This window comes from Amborella trichopoda, chromosome 7, assembly GCF_054954075.1.
Source record: "Amborella trichopoda isolate Santa Cruz 75 chromosome 7, AtrichopodaSantaCruz75HAP2 v2.0, whole genome shotgun sequence".
In the NCBI taxonomy this organism is placed as follows: Eukaryota; Viridiplantae; Streptophyta; class Magnoliopsida; order Amborellales; family Amborellaceae; genus Amborella; species Amborella trichopoda.
This window is the reverse complement of record NC_142342.1, coordinates 487,274-502,415: the sequence shown is the minus strand read 5'-3', so window position 1 is coordinate 502,415 and position 15,142 is coordinate 487,274. Positions and strand designations below refer to the sequence as shown.

At 37.2% G+C, this 15,142-nt stretch overlaps 2 protein-coding genes across 2 annotated transcripts; one reads left to right on the top strand and one right to left on the bottom strand.

The window, feature by feature from the left end:
• The first annotated feature begins 1,237 nt into the window (after positions 1-1,237).
• LOC18444262 (uncharacterized) lies at positions 1,238-4,457 on the top strand. The gene has a single exon (XM_011628804.3). The coding sequence runs from the start codon at positions 2,761-2,763 to the stop codon at positions 4,204-4,206; it is 1,446 nt and encodes a 481-aa protein (XP_011627106.2). The 5' UTR covers positions 1,238-2,760; the 3' UTR covers positions 4,207-4,457.
• A 3,461-nt stretch (positions 4,458-7,918) lies between these two features.
• EMB1144 (chorismate synthase, putative / 5-enolpyruvylshikimate-3-phosphate phospholyase) lies at positions 7,919-15,142 on the bottom strand. The gene is made up of 13 exons (XM_006854436.4): positions 14,620-15,142; positions 11,955-12,108; positions 11,619-11,695; positions 11,396-11,454; positions 11,182-11,265; positions 10,993-11,085; positions 10,474-10,554; positions 10,209-10,340; positions 9,537-9,639; positions 9,122-9,216; positions 8,964-9,029; positions 8,624-8,708; positions 7,919-8,437 (listed from the first exon to the last, which is right to left on the bottom strand). The coding sequence occupies exons 1-13, from the start codon at positions 14,765-14,767 to the stop codon at positions 8,292-8,294; spliced, it is 1,323 nt and encodes a 440-aa protein (XP_006854498.1). The 5' UTR covers positions 14,768-15,142; the 3' UTR covers positions 7,919-8,291.

The window sequence follows — 15,142 nt, the reverse complement described above, 5'->3', positions numbered from 1 at the left end:
TTTTCAATTTTGGGATATTTTTTTCCTTGTTGATTCTTGTTTATTTTATCCTTTATTTTTCCTTTTCTCCCCAGCTCTTGTCATTTCTCGTTGTGATACATTTTTCATCATTGTTATTAAAATTACAGATCAATATTTGAAATAAGTATATAGTAAGACTCTTTTTATCTTTATAAAAAGGTTACAATCATCCCAGCCCTTAGTTGTGAAATCTAAGGTTTGGGGTTGTGCCCCTCTATGCTCAAAGCCCAAAAAGTTAGCTCTCGGGGTTTGCAACATGCCCTAACTACTGAGTTTCACATTTAAGGATCAAAAGTAATTGTCACTTTCTTATATAAAAAAATACCATGTCTTATGATATACAATATTTAATATTTTTATTTTCAATCCTCTCTCTATCTCTTTATGCGGTGCAATTTCAATGAGAGAAATAATCAAAGTGCACTTTCAAATTCCACTAGAAGATGCAATTCTAGTACGAGAAACCTTCTTATTATCTAAAAAACTATTTTGGTCCCTAATAATGAAATTTGAACTTCAAAAAATGATGTCGATCCAGAAAATCTTTTAACAATCGAAATCAAATATATGAAAATAAATAATCCAGATAAATGCATTCTAAGACGTAATATTTTTAAGATGTGAGATTCTTTGTTCCTTAATAGTTATACATCTCGAAGTCGAGATGATCAATTTAAAGACTTTTAATGTTTTGTAGTGAACTGTCGATCTATTCGTTTGTGATTTTACCCACATTTCTTGTTTGAGAAAACTTCACATTTTTATGTCAGAAATTATTTCATGCGTCGAGAGAAGCACTCCCACCCATCCAACATCCACCCTAAAGATTGATGAGGAATAAATGGCGACCCCACAAAAATTTAAAGATACATCAAAAAAATTATATTCTATTGAAATTTTTTATATTCATGTCTCTCAACTTATAAAGTTTTTTAATATTATATAGAAGTTAGTCATCCAGTTTGAATGGATGGTTAAGATGAATTAAATCATAATGTCATGCCTCTACACTGTTTTATTTTTAATTTTTTTCTTACAAAACATTTCGACACCAAATTTGCCTGTCGATGTCTCTCTTAAACTCACACTTGCAAAAAATGTTAAAAATATTCTAGGGAATTTTGGTCATTTTAATTGAACAATAATATTTTTAAATATTTTTTTAGGTGTGCTCTATTGAGATGGTAATATATACCCAAATTTCATATTCATATAATTTTTTAATTTTTTTTTTCAAATAAAAGACTTTGAGATGTCGAAACTAAATCAAATGGAGTGGCTTACTTGATCTAAATTGGACGGCTGGATGGTGGGGGGGAAGTATATAATTTCTATACGGTGGGAGAATTACACAAAGCTTTCCTTATTTATTTATTTTAATATGAGGTATCTATAAGGCCTAGATTCTATGAAAGCAAAATAAAGCCTCACTTTAAATCTATGTTTTTGCAGCAACAAAAATCTTCATAATGGCTCTAAAATCAATTTTCAACACCGATAATAAATTTTAAAATTAAAAAAATGACACATATCTTATGGATTTGTGAACACTTTGAGACAAAATGGATGTTTTAGATAATATGCTACAATACACATCAAACCTGAATTCTTGCTTTTTTTTTTTCAGAAAAATTTTGTATAGATCTTTAATTTCCCATCTTATTTCACGGTATATTTTTATTTTATTTTTTTTCGAGCGGCATAAAAAAACCCTTAAGTATTTCACCCTATCCCTTCATTTCTTTTTCACTTATGGCCACAAAAACTAGTCCCAACAAAATATTTTATTTCATCTCAATCCTTTGAGATGAAATAAAATAATTTGTTGAGGTTAATTTTTATGGCAAAAAGTAAATAAACATAGAAAAAACAGTGATGAGATAATTAAAAAAAAAAATTTTATACAGTTTTGAAAGAAAAATAAAAAGACGGTCTAAATTTCCTTTTTTTAGTTTGTACCAAAATTTACGTTTTTTTTTTATTACAACCATTACATTCAACCCAACCGGATGGTTTTTGAATGCTTGGATCGCAGTTCTCAACAGTTATGAGGTGAAGCTTTAATTATTTTGATAGGCCTGTACGAACCCCTATCAAACCGTCTTCCTTTGTTTTATCCAAAATCCAATGGGCGAAGACTCATATAAATATATTAGTCCACCGACTCACGAAAATCATGTCATTTATGTTAATTTTTGGCTGTTACAGTCCTGCACATCACGAGGCTAATCATGATTAAGAAGCTCAGTGTCTGAGTTTCTCTCTCTAAACAAGTTGGTTTTGTCTCTCTCTCTCTCTCTATTGACTCTAAACTCTAAACAAAACGAGATTACCGAAGAATTCTCCCACGTGGCCAAGTCTGTCGTCTGCTGCTCTACGCCGTACTCACCACTATGCAACTCCTCTTCTTCTCCCTCTTCTCGTTGCTCCATTTTCTCTCTCTAGTTCTCTGTTTCTCTCTCTAAGCATGTAGTTGTAGATTATTGATGCAGAACCTGTAAACCCAAGATGGGTCTTCCTTTCTGGTTCGAATCAAGGCACAGAACCATGCTCCGAAACAGGTTCTGGCTTGGATTCCCAAAATCACAGGGTCTTCTGGTGGGTGGGAATCACACTTCCTCAAGGTTTTGTACTCGCTAATCTCCTCTCTCAATTTCCTTCTCTGGTTTTCTCTTCCTTTACAAAAGCCCAACTTGGGTTACTACTTATTAGTTATACAGCTAAGGTTTCCCAGACTCCATGGCCAGGAAATGGCTTGCATTGATGGAAAATGTGGCTTTTGCCATGGCTCGTAGAGCTCTGCTTCGAGCTCTTCCTCTTCTTATGGTGACCGCCATGGTCCCGATCTTGCGTTATTTGCATGAGGTCGAACCCATCGATCTATTTGTCTATTTTAAAGATTGTGGCCGCGAGACACGCTATTTTCATGAAAAACCCAAATGGGTTTTCCCCCGATTGCCAGTTGTCCCTGTTCTTCAATTAAACAGGCTCTCGTCCTCTGTCAAAGAGAACCCATGCGAGGAAAACACTTATGTCCTGTACCAAGTTTTCCATGAGCTCATCAATGATAAATTACTAAGCCATGGCGCTAGGTCTCTCTGTGTTGGCGAGAAGTCCACCCCTGCTATTTCTGCTCTTCATAAACTGGGGTTTTCCAATGCAATTGGTATTGATAAGTACCCCCTTTTCTCTATAGTGAGGAGAGGAGGCATTTACAAGCTCCCATTTAAGAAGAATTCCTTCGATTTCGTGTTTTCCGGGGCTCTGGATAAGACCCTTGTCCCTGCCCTTTTGGTTCTTGAGATGGAACGGGTTTTGAGGCCGGGCTCCAATGGAGCAATACTGGTCAGTGTCACAACTGCTACACCGACCAGTCTAATTAAGACTGCTACACCAGTAAGCTCGTTTTTGAGGAATTCTGATATCATCAACATTCGTCCAATCGATTCATTCCTATTGGTGATATTCACGAAGAAAGTTTTTAATGGGTTGTCATCATTTGGGTTTAGGCTTCCCAATGAGTGCCACTCTGTTGAAAACAACAAGCCATTCATGAAACTTTTGGAACCTCTTGTAGAGAACAAAATGGTAGTGAAAACCCGGGAAAACATTTCATATTTGGCAAATTTGATGGATGTCACTGATCGAGCTCGGTTCCTATTCATTAATCTCGATTCTGGGGATTTCAATTCTAGCCTTGCACAATGGAATCAATCCCTTTATCCTCTTGTTGCTGGGAAGTTTGAAACTTATACAGTGGATCATTGTGGGTCCGTGGTTTCTTCTTTAGCAGAGAGCCCCACTATACACCATGATTTATCTGAAAAAGAGTCTTCTTCTAAACTTGTTCCACCAGATGCGTTTGCTTCGTCTGCGAAGAATGTAGCTCAAGGAAATGCTTTTGTCCATTGGTTCGAAAAAAATATTGTACCCAGAGATTTTGTAGTTCTGAAAATTAATGTCAGGGTGATGGGGATGGAATTTCTGCACAAATTGTTCGAGTGTGGACTGATATGCCTGGTTGACGAGATCTTTCTTCACTGCTCAAATGGCACAAATGAACAAATTGCAGCTGCTGGAGATTGCTGCTCCAATGGTGCAAATGAACAAATTGCAGGTGCTGGAGATTGTATACAACTCTACAAGGACCTAAGGAACAATGGTGTATTTGTTCATCAGTGGTAAATTGGGATCGTAGAAAGACTTATCTACCTTGAAAAGATCCATCGAAGTTTGTGCGTGTTGCTAGATGGAACTATGTCTTCTGCTTTAGTAATATGTTGTGTGTATTGTCTGTAATTGGGCCTCAGACGACTCAAAACAATGACAAAAACTGTTTTATGGTCATGTAGGTCTGTGAAATTTGCCATGGTTCTGTGACTCTCTTTTGTGGGATTATGGCGCTGAATAATAAAATGTGTGTGCGCTCTTATATATGTTCTTGGGATGGGCTTCATTTGTTGCGTGTTTGGTTCTTGTAATGTTTATTGCTTTCTTTTCTTTTTATGTATAGATTGTTAAAATATTTGAGCTTTGTGATGTCTAAGATATTCCTAAAACTTTCTAAATTCGATTTGTAAAAAAGGAAAGAAAGGCACTCCAAATTCATCTAGTGGTGAATGCTTTTTTCATGTGAATAATCAATCTGTAAATTTATATTTCCCAAAAGGTTGTTGTGGTTTGTGTTAGGTTTTTGAACATGACGTAGCCTTAGTTTCCATATTTTGAAGTCATGGCTTTGGGTCTTGTCAACATCCTTGATGCTAATTGATTGATCAGTTCTTATGTTTTGTTGCATCAGTTCCCATGCAAAAACTGGAATTTGACCTGATTAGCTACTGAGTATGGATGACTTAATTATTTACAGTTGGGCCTGTTCTCTTAATAACTTGCTACTGCAAAAGATGTCTTTTAAGTGTCTCCATGCAGAGAAAATAACACTGCATCATAAGATATTATTACAGTAGTCATCTAATTGTGGGATTTAGGTCTCTTGATTGGAACCGATAGACTGTGCCATTGCTTCTTTCAAAATATGTCTTTTACTTGTTGGCCGTCAATTACTTTCTCTGACCAATATTTATTAGGGCTGCAAGAGGATCATGGTTTACCTGCCTGGTCGACCTGATCCGGGTCGCGGTCCAAACCCCTGACCTTGACCTGGCAGGTCAAGTCCCGGTTCACTCTACTGGGTAGTACGGTATGTGTTCATAGAACACTGGTCGGACGCAATTTCTTCTATAATGTGATTATGACATTCTAATGAAATGGAAGAAAATCTAGTACCTAGGTCACTCAGTATAGTTTGAGGTCATCTTGCTATACCTGGTGGGAATATAGCTCATTACTTTGCTATAACTTGGATGTGGTGATGCAAAATGATCCTTTGCTCTTTCAAGACAGCAGGAGAAGAGTCGTAGACAATACCTTATCATGGAACTTTAATATATGGAGGGAATTCTGAAATGTGATGTTGATTTTGCTATGAGTTGCAAAGGAACTTTGTAAATTGAAGATTTTTGCTCGGTGAGCCTCAAATATAAAGAAATTATTGTCATAACGACCATAACATGAGGTTCCATAGAGCAGTACCGTCTATTGCTGTGGACATTGTGCATGATTTCTGGTTCGGCGACACTAATATGAGGGTAGGGTTTAGCCACATTCATGGACACACCTATTACAGTTTTTCTGCCCTTCCAAAATCCGTCGATGGATTTTGGATCAAAACTTTACGGGTTCCATCATCTCAATCACCAAGATCATGATTTTGGAAAAAAGAAAAAAAGAGTTTTTGAGCCTTAAAAATATTCCATCTTCTACTCGTCCTTTATACCATTCATCGCAACTCTTCATAGATCATCAGATCTGCGCTGTTTTCGGAGCTCCAAATTCATGGATTGAGGCGGAAATGGAGTTGCAGTAATTTGAGATGTTTCTTTGGGTCCTAAAACCTTTGAGAACCAAGGCAAATGCAAAATTCGGCAAACTCACCAAAAACTTTTCACTAATATAAAACAAATCTCTTGTATGGGGTGCGAGTTAATTCAAATGGAAGGATTGAAAAGGACAAGGGGTAGGGCCAAAAGGATGTCATTAGAAGTAGTCCGAAAATATATGAGAACTTATGGCCTCACTGAGGATATGGTTTTCAATAGAGCAGAATGGAAACTAGGATTGAGGATATGGTTTTCAATAGAGCAGAATGGAAAACTAAGATTCATGTATATAATTGATCCCAATTAATTAGAAAAAAGCTAAAATGATGATGATGAAACAAATATCTTGTAGGATTTTTTGTGCAAAACCATCTAGTGAACTGGTATAAAAAAGTAGTAAGAAATGTAGGAAAAACAAAATCCCAAGAAAATATGTTTTGGAGAAGAAATGAGAAATCCTTTTCTCTAATCAAATTTGAATCGAAAAAATAGAGACTTGGTACTGAAAACAAACAATTTGGTATGTAAGAGCATGCCAGGATTGAATACACCACCAACCCATCCATCACTGATGTGGTTCATAAGGCACCTAACAATAAACAAACCCTCAAAAAAAACTGGTAGGGAGGTCGTGTGGCATGGCGCCTGGCAATGATTTTTGTTGAGAATTGCAGCGAGAGTCCCTTCCACACCACCATTGATGTGATGTGATGATGATATTGGAAAACCCACACCACCATGTGATGAGATGTGATGTGATGATGTTAGTGCTGATGATATTGGAAAACCTGCTAACAATGTGATGATGTTAGTGCTGATGATATTGGATAACCTGCTAGCAATGCCTAACCCTTATCTTTACCGGCCCTATACTTTTGTTGGTAATGGGAACAACCGTTTTTATTCTTTTTTTTCAAATTGCGGAACCTTACTTTTGGTGGCTTTTACTGATAAGCAGGGTCCCCATTCCTGGAGCAAATGGTTGCAACTCTAGGGCAGGGCAGTTTTATTGCTAACTGGTAGAAAAGGGCAATTAAACATGCCTTAGGCAACAGTGGTACGTCCCTTGATGTACTCTCCACCAAATACAATCAATAAACTTCTTAATACATTTTTATCCTTGCTTTTGATATTTATTAATGGATGTAGTTTCTTTAAGGCCCAAGCTTTATGCGGTTTGTATAGAGGCGAGGCTCTAAAAAATCAAATCAAAGTAAAGCATATCTTCAAATAATGTCCAAAAATGTGGTTTCAATACTGACAATCTCTATGATAGCCTTAAAAGACATTTTCATCTTTAATTATAAAATGCAAAGCTTCAAAAATAGTGTAGAGCAACTGAAAAGTTGAAAATCTTCAAAATTGACGGTCCAAAAATACATTACAAGATGCACGATTTTCCAAAATTTGAAATTCATTTTTTTCTCATACATCTTGATGTTGAGATGGGGCAATTTGAGGGTATTTGGGCATCAAAACAACTTCTTCTAGTGAATTTTTTGAGGCGTTTTAGAACATAAGCTCCATATAAAATCCTCATCCGGAAAGCACTTTGAGCATCCGAAATATCCTCATCCGAAAAACACTTTGAGCATCCAAAGTTTCTATCATGGCTCTAAAATCAATTTTTAATACCAACTATGACTCAAAAAATGGCACAAATCCTGCAATTTTCTTTTTTACTTTTCATGTCATTTTGCCTGGCTTTTGCCTAGATCAATTATTGCCACAGTACCAAGCACCAATAAATCTGGTTATTGCATTGAGAGAGAGAGAGAGACTCCAAACCAGCTCTGACTCCAAAACAGTTCTAGTGTCGATCCACAACCTAAAAAAGGATATACATTGAGAAAACTTGATTTAATTTATTCCAACTCTACGGGCATGCCGAGGATTTTGTATGCTACGAGGATCAAAACCCTAAAAATGAGAGAGAGAGAGAGAGAGAGAGAGAGATGTTTTGAACTAAGTTCTATATTTCAATCCAAAGCCAAGCTTCTCATAAAATTGAGAACTCAAAAAATAACGTTGCTTTTCATTGTTTATTAATACAAGAAAGAATCCCAAAGCTTCAAACTACAATACATAATAACACAGGGCTTCAGTCACCATGGGAAAATTCCTCTCTAAATGCTTCATGACACAAGTTCACAGCCAAAAAAAGAAAAACCCAACTCACTATCATTTGGCTTGAGATAGGGCCAGTGGATTCTTTTCATTTCACAAGAAGCCACTTTACAGAGGATTCTTTTGATGAAATATTCTTAAGGTCTTCCCTTTTCACGTTATGTAAAAGGAAGTAGTAATAAGATAAGAACTCACTCTTTTCTTTTACACTGGCTGACCTGCAATCGACTCTACTGGCTCAAGAGGTTCTTGCAAGGCAGGGTTGATGGGAAACATCTCACACTGTGCATACTGTAACATCAGTTGATCTAGTACTACCAATGCCACCATTGCTTCTACCATTGGGACAGCTGCATACACACACATTGCTAATTCAAGTTCAATTTAACAGAACCCATATGAATGAACATGTCAGCATGTTGAGAGAGGCAGAGAGAGAGTGTGTGTTCAAAATTATCAACATATATGCAAGTCTGTGTGAGTGTGCCCAAAAATTGACAAATGCAGAGGAGAGAGAGGTAAGGTTAAAAAAAGACCTCGAGGAACCACGCAAGGATCGTGGCGACCACGTGCTATAAGTTCAGTCTCTTTTTTGTCTCGTGTAACAGTGTGCTGCTTCTTCTGCAAAAATTTAGTAAAAGCCCATCCATGAGAAGAGCTTATTTAACTCCTACAAAATACATTCACTAAAATATATAGCTGAGACGTAAAGGAAAGAACATCCAAAGTGAAAGACTAATGGTATGCTCTATGATGGCATGATATGGAAAAGAGCAGCAGAAAGTGGAAAGAATCCTCCCAAGTTTTTTCTTATCGAAGTTATAACTATGCTATCAAGGAATGATATGGAAAAGAGTTAAAGGGAGAGTGGCAAACCGCTATTGTTGAAGTCGGCTTGAAGGCAATCTTCATGGTTATTGTTTCACCATTAGAAATTCCACCCTAAAAGTGAACCAAGCATCAGTAAGCCCTTGTGTTAAAGGAAAACAAAAAATGTACGACCAAAGTCTAAAAATCATCAAGAACTTCCATACCTGTATCCCACCGGATCTATTAGACCTAGTCCGAATTCTTCCATGCTCATCAGTGTAGAACTCATCATTATGCTCACTCCCAGTGAGAAAAGTACCTACAAAAGTTGTCAAACAATTTAGGGGAAAAGAAGAGCTCCAGATCCTTTCACACAAAGATCCATTTGAATGGATGGTCATAAGAATCCAATGTTTGTTTCAGCATAAATCCCAATTGCCAATGCAAAATGTATCTGGCTGCATTTGTATGTTCTCAGGATTTTGCATCCTCAAATTTTTATGTTAGTTGTCTAGTAACCTCTTCATCTCACACATAATAGTGTTTACATTTACCGATGTCACTAAAGCACTAAGGCCTTCTATTTTCCAGTTATTCCTAGGAGCAGCTTCACTAATAAAAGATCACACTCTCATGTACCTGAAAATCCACTGCCGATTTCGAACCCCTTAGTTGCAGGTAGTGACATGACTGCTTTAGCTAGCTCAGCTTCGAGCTTGTCAAATACTGGTGTGCCAAGCCCCTGATATGATAATCACTGTCAGTATCCAGTAAAACGGAACATCTAGTCTTCTCCTTTTGTCCCCAGTTGGAGGGAAATTTCCTCATCTATTTCTGTGTATAGTTGGAGGTATATAACACACAGTTGGGTGTCTGCCATCCATTCTTAAGATAGATGGCAGAAATGAACTTGAATGTTCCTCATGAGAACTATGATTCATCTCCCCCATCCATCTTGAGAATGGACAGCAGATGACCCAGGTGTATATTATACACCATACACAGGAAGAGCATGGGATACTTTCCTAGTGACAATATCAGTATAATGTAGTTTTCATTCATAATTCCCAGAGCAACCATGCATTCTATACATGGACCAGATCAAAAGTCACATATGCTTTGTAACTCAGGTACAAATCTACAGTGAATAGATTTCTTTTCTTGAGTATATAGTTATACAACTATACCAGAGGAAGACAAGCCACACCTAATATTCAACCAAAGAAGAAAGACTGGTGTACGTGCAGGCGCATACTCGTGCCAGAGAGAGAGAGAGAGAGATAATAGGAAGGGGATCAGTTAGCTCCTTACACGTGGGACATTCCTCACAATGCAAGTGACAACACCACCAACAGAGTCCCCCCTAACTCGAACAGCATCAATGGCATCTATCATTTTGTCAGCATAAACTGGATCGGGACACCTCACAATATTGCTTTCTATCTGCAATAATGCAATCACAGAAGAATATGAATATTCCCTGTATCAAATAAACAACCTAACTATCCAAATGTTAAGTGAAATATCAGTTGTTTTGTTTCTTCAATATAGAGTTAAAAGTCAGCAACCACCACACCTGATCTAATGTCACCATCTCATTGTCCACAACTCCTTCAGGAAGCACAACTTTATGAACCTGAGAAACATAGGCCAGAACCTGGAAACAAGGCAGTAAATGAGGCACAGCTCTACATATCAATGATTAACAGGGCCCATGAAACAACTAGGGATCCCAGGCACATCTCTTTAGCTCAAAGCTAAAAGGGAAAGTCTACTATAGTTCGGTGGACTATGAGAAATATAAAGTCCATTGGGTTAACATCTTTATTTATATGAATATCTGATGGATGGTGATGGCGAGATGATAGGACCCACCGGAACAGGACATGACCATGAATAAAGGGTCACACTCTATTCATCACTTTTTATCACATCAATTTATGGTGGATAACCCAATGGATTATGGGTTATACACAGTCTATTAGATTAGAGTATATTTTTCCCGAACTAAATAACAGGATAGGTGCATCGATGGGCATCAAGCCTACAACAGAGATCAGAGTTTACAACGTCTTGAGCATAATTATAAACTCACCTCTGTTCCTGTCTTTATCTTGAGAAGTTTCTTAGCAACAGCACCAGCTGCCACTCTGCCAATGGTTTCCCTAGCAGACGACCTTCCGCCCCCCTACACATTCCAATAAAACTCATTACAACTGCGATCTTTGCAATCAAAATCTGCAATGGCTAGGAATTCTTTAACGCAGTGGGAATGTGTAATCACCTGTACTGATCTGACACCATACTTAAAATCGTATGTGGCATCTGCATGAGAGGGCCGATATGCCATTGACATCTCAGTGTAATCCTGCAAAGCACAGAAAATTGTTGGCTAACGCATAATATAGCCCAAAGGATTTACCATAGAGTAGATGGCAGCTTGACAAAAGAGCACAATCTACAAGAAATATTTGACCATCAAGTTTGGAGAGACTCACGTGTCCTCTTTGATCTGTATTTGGTACGACAACTGCAATAGGAGTCCCAGTAGTCATTCCTGCAATACAAAATTAGGTAAAGTCCAAGTTGAGCACATGCATCGATGTCACTATGCTTCTTGAGTTCATGCTTTGACTCTTTTTGACTACTAAGGAAGTAGAAATTAATCACTGAAAATATAGAGCATGATAGAGACAAGAGTTTCTGAAGTAAGAAGCTAACCTTCAGAAATGCCAGAAATAATGCTGCATGTGTCAGTTTCTTTCCTTGGGGTAGTTATGCGGCTCTGCCCTGGCCTCCTGGGTATCAAAATAAAATATGGTATTTAGAGAGTATACCCACAGGCACAAGGAATAAAGGATTCACTATGTTGTCTTTTGAAAAACTAGTTCAGTGGTAGGATTTGACAAAAAGGACAGAAAAGGAAAGTAGACAGAAAACCAAAACCACTTTAAAACCAATCAAAGCAGACTCACAGACCAAGTTTGCAACATAAAATGCAAACTGAAGATAGGATAGTGGTAAACAAGGAGAGATTCAAATTGCTCAAAGCAGTACCTTCTATCAAGCTCTACTTGCATGTCCGCTTCTGAAAGGGGAATCCTTGGAGGGCAGCCGTCAATTACGCATCCAACCCCTCCTCCATGAGACTCTCCAAATGTTGTGACACGAAAGACAGTCCCAAATGTATTTCCACTCCCAGCACGAACCTCTAATATTTCCAAGCAAAGATCAGTAAGATGGTATCAATTTACTTTATTTCTATAAAATCCACAACAGCAATATTTATCAAAGTTACAAGTCCATAAAACAATATATTGTCCTTTTGTCTTTCCTGAATACCAAATAAGGAATGATAATGCAGAATAGAAGAGGGGAAAAAGTGAAAACTCATTGTAATGGCACAAGAACTTCAAATATATCTAAATCAGGAAATATATTTCCTATAGATGCAATTGGAAATTCCAACTAATACCAAATGGATTAAGATGACCTAAAATTGCCAATATCTCGCTTCAGTGACACTATTAAAACGCAATACATGGATGTGTTGAATTACTGCTTAGAATTATTACACCACTTTTTTCCAAAAACTCAAAACATCTTACCAAAAAGTAAAGCTTAGGGCAACTAAGCAATCACATTCCATGATGCCCATTCTTGCATCTTGTTGTCATACTTCAGGAAGTCAGGTGTCTCTCAAAACATTCTCATAGAAACAACTAAAGTACAAACAAATCCTCCCGATCTTTTAAAGAGGTTCAGTTGCCTCAACAACCATATTCTAGAAAGACGAACACTACACAGATTTCTAGGGGGAACGAATATGGGATTGAAGAGACCATTTATCTTTTATACATGGAAGTCACAATCATTCCCACTCACTAGATATCAAATAGGAGGACTTGGGGTGAGTCACAAAGTCCAAGAATTTTGTTTTTGGAACTTTGTGTCTATTCAATGACACTCCTACAACCACCCATTTCTCAATTTAAGAGACAAGAATGATTGTGACCTCCATGTACAAAAGATAAAAGGTCCATTCATAGACAATCCCAAAAATATTCTAGGAGGTTCAGTTTTGCTGTGATCAAATAATTACTGGAAAAATATTGGCAGATAGTTGAGGAGGTTCAGCAGCCTGAACAGAAATATTTCCAGGGCACACTAAATTCATATGCCTATCCAAATATATTTTCCTCATCCTGTAGATCAAAAGAGTGACAGTGAATAAAGAAAATATGCTTAAAATTAAGAAGAGAACCAGAGGCAAGTTAGAACTTCAGAAACAAGTAGAGGAGCTGTTACAGATTATTTCATTAGATAAGGTGTCAGGGTTGGTGTTTCTCAGTGGGGCAATGTTTAAATACAATTATTGAAGTGATAATATATGTTCCATACATGGCAAGACTTACATTTTGCCTGTTCTTTTCTTTTAGTTGATTTTTTTCTTAGCCTTTTTCTTTTCTTTTATTCTAATAGCACATTGTCGATCTTTACACAACTTCCAGTTAATTTCTTGATACTTGAAAAAAAAATCCTTTCTAAAACCTCATTTGGAGCCTAATTAACAGGTCAAGCAGCGACCACATGCCAAATGCTGCAGTCGGAATCGAGGGAATCAGCATCTGTTTTTCTTTTCATAAACTGGATTTTGGTTTGTCTAACATACAGCTCAATATTCTGTTCTTTAATTGTGTGGTGGACTCAATTTTCTAGTCAGAAGCTATGATCAAGAAGTTTAATGGATGCCATTTCTTGATTAAAATTCTATCTCCAGTGATGCATAAGAGCTTTTCTAATAACACAGCATCATGAGCTTATCAAGAACTGCATTTTCTGAGTAACCTAGTTCTTTACTTGATAAAACCCATTTCCAAATGTGATTCCAAACTAAACAGTCATAAACGGTCTTTGTTTTGTCATGATAGAGCGGAACGCACTACTTCAAAAGTGAGAAAACGGATCGGTCACTCTCTGAGAATTATTAAGAAAATGGATGGCTGATTGAATCGAAAAATGAATTACAGATGAACAAAAAGGCTATGACTTTGAACGTTGTGGCTGAAAATGAAGAAATTAATCAACACAAAAAATAGAAAAAAGAAAAGACAAATACATGTAAGAGAGTTCCCATGCGTATAAAAGCAAAGGCAGTTAACAGCATTGTTTCATTCACCATTTGGGCAATGTAAAGTCAATTATCATCTAAGAATTATACGGTATTTACCAGAGCAAGAAACCTTTCTTAGTTGACTGTATTATAAATTCGAACATTACAAAACTTCACATGGTGAAACAAGCAACAGCAAACCAAGCATGCGTGAAACCAATATTTTGGTTAAGCAAGCTTTGGCTTAATAAACAGCGTAAACCAGATTAAAAAACCACTGAAATAAACATCGTAAATTATCGATCAAATTACAACTGTATAAATTGCAACTCCGAAATTTGGAGCAGAATTTTTAACAGGAAAGCCACAGTTTCCCACAAATGCATAAATGTGAAGTTACTCAAAATGCTAAATTGTAAATTTGTACTATGATTTACAATCATGGAAGCAATCTAACGAGATTTCAGTTCCATAATCAACAGCATAGACATACAAATTAATCTTAAGAATCCTACAAATTCCAACAATAAGAGCTGCGATATCGAAACTCAACCAATACTTCTGGTTCATAACAGTGTAATTAGAGAGGAGAAGGAAAGGAGCACGAACCAAGGGTTTTGGGAGCCTTATAGCGAGTGGAGATGTGGAGAGTGGACACCGATAATCTCCTGAGATCTGATTTGTTCATCCTAAAACCAGAGTCTCCATCGGCCAAGGAAGCCCTATCAAAGGGCTTAGAACTCAAAGAAAACGCCATTGAAGATTACAGGAGAAAGAAAAGCAAGACGGAGGAGCCTATACAAGCGGGAAAACCAGGAGAGAGAGAGAGAGTAGCAGAGAAGAATGGAAGGTAAGGTGGTCTTTTTAAACAGGGGGGTTGGGGGCACCCTCTCTTTCCTTGCTTCTATCCTTCTACCTACCCGCCACTAGAGAGAGACGGCCAAGTTTTAGTAGAGAGAGAAAGAGACTTTCAAGTAGAGAGAGAGAGAGTTACAGAGAGCCAATTTTAAGAGAGAGAGAGAGAGATACAGAGGAGAGAAAAAGAGAGTTACAGAGAGGCAATTTTAAGAGAGAGAAAGAGAGATTATTCTTGTGGTCTTCTCTCCCACCTACTCCCAATCCATGGCGTCTT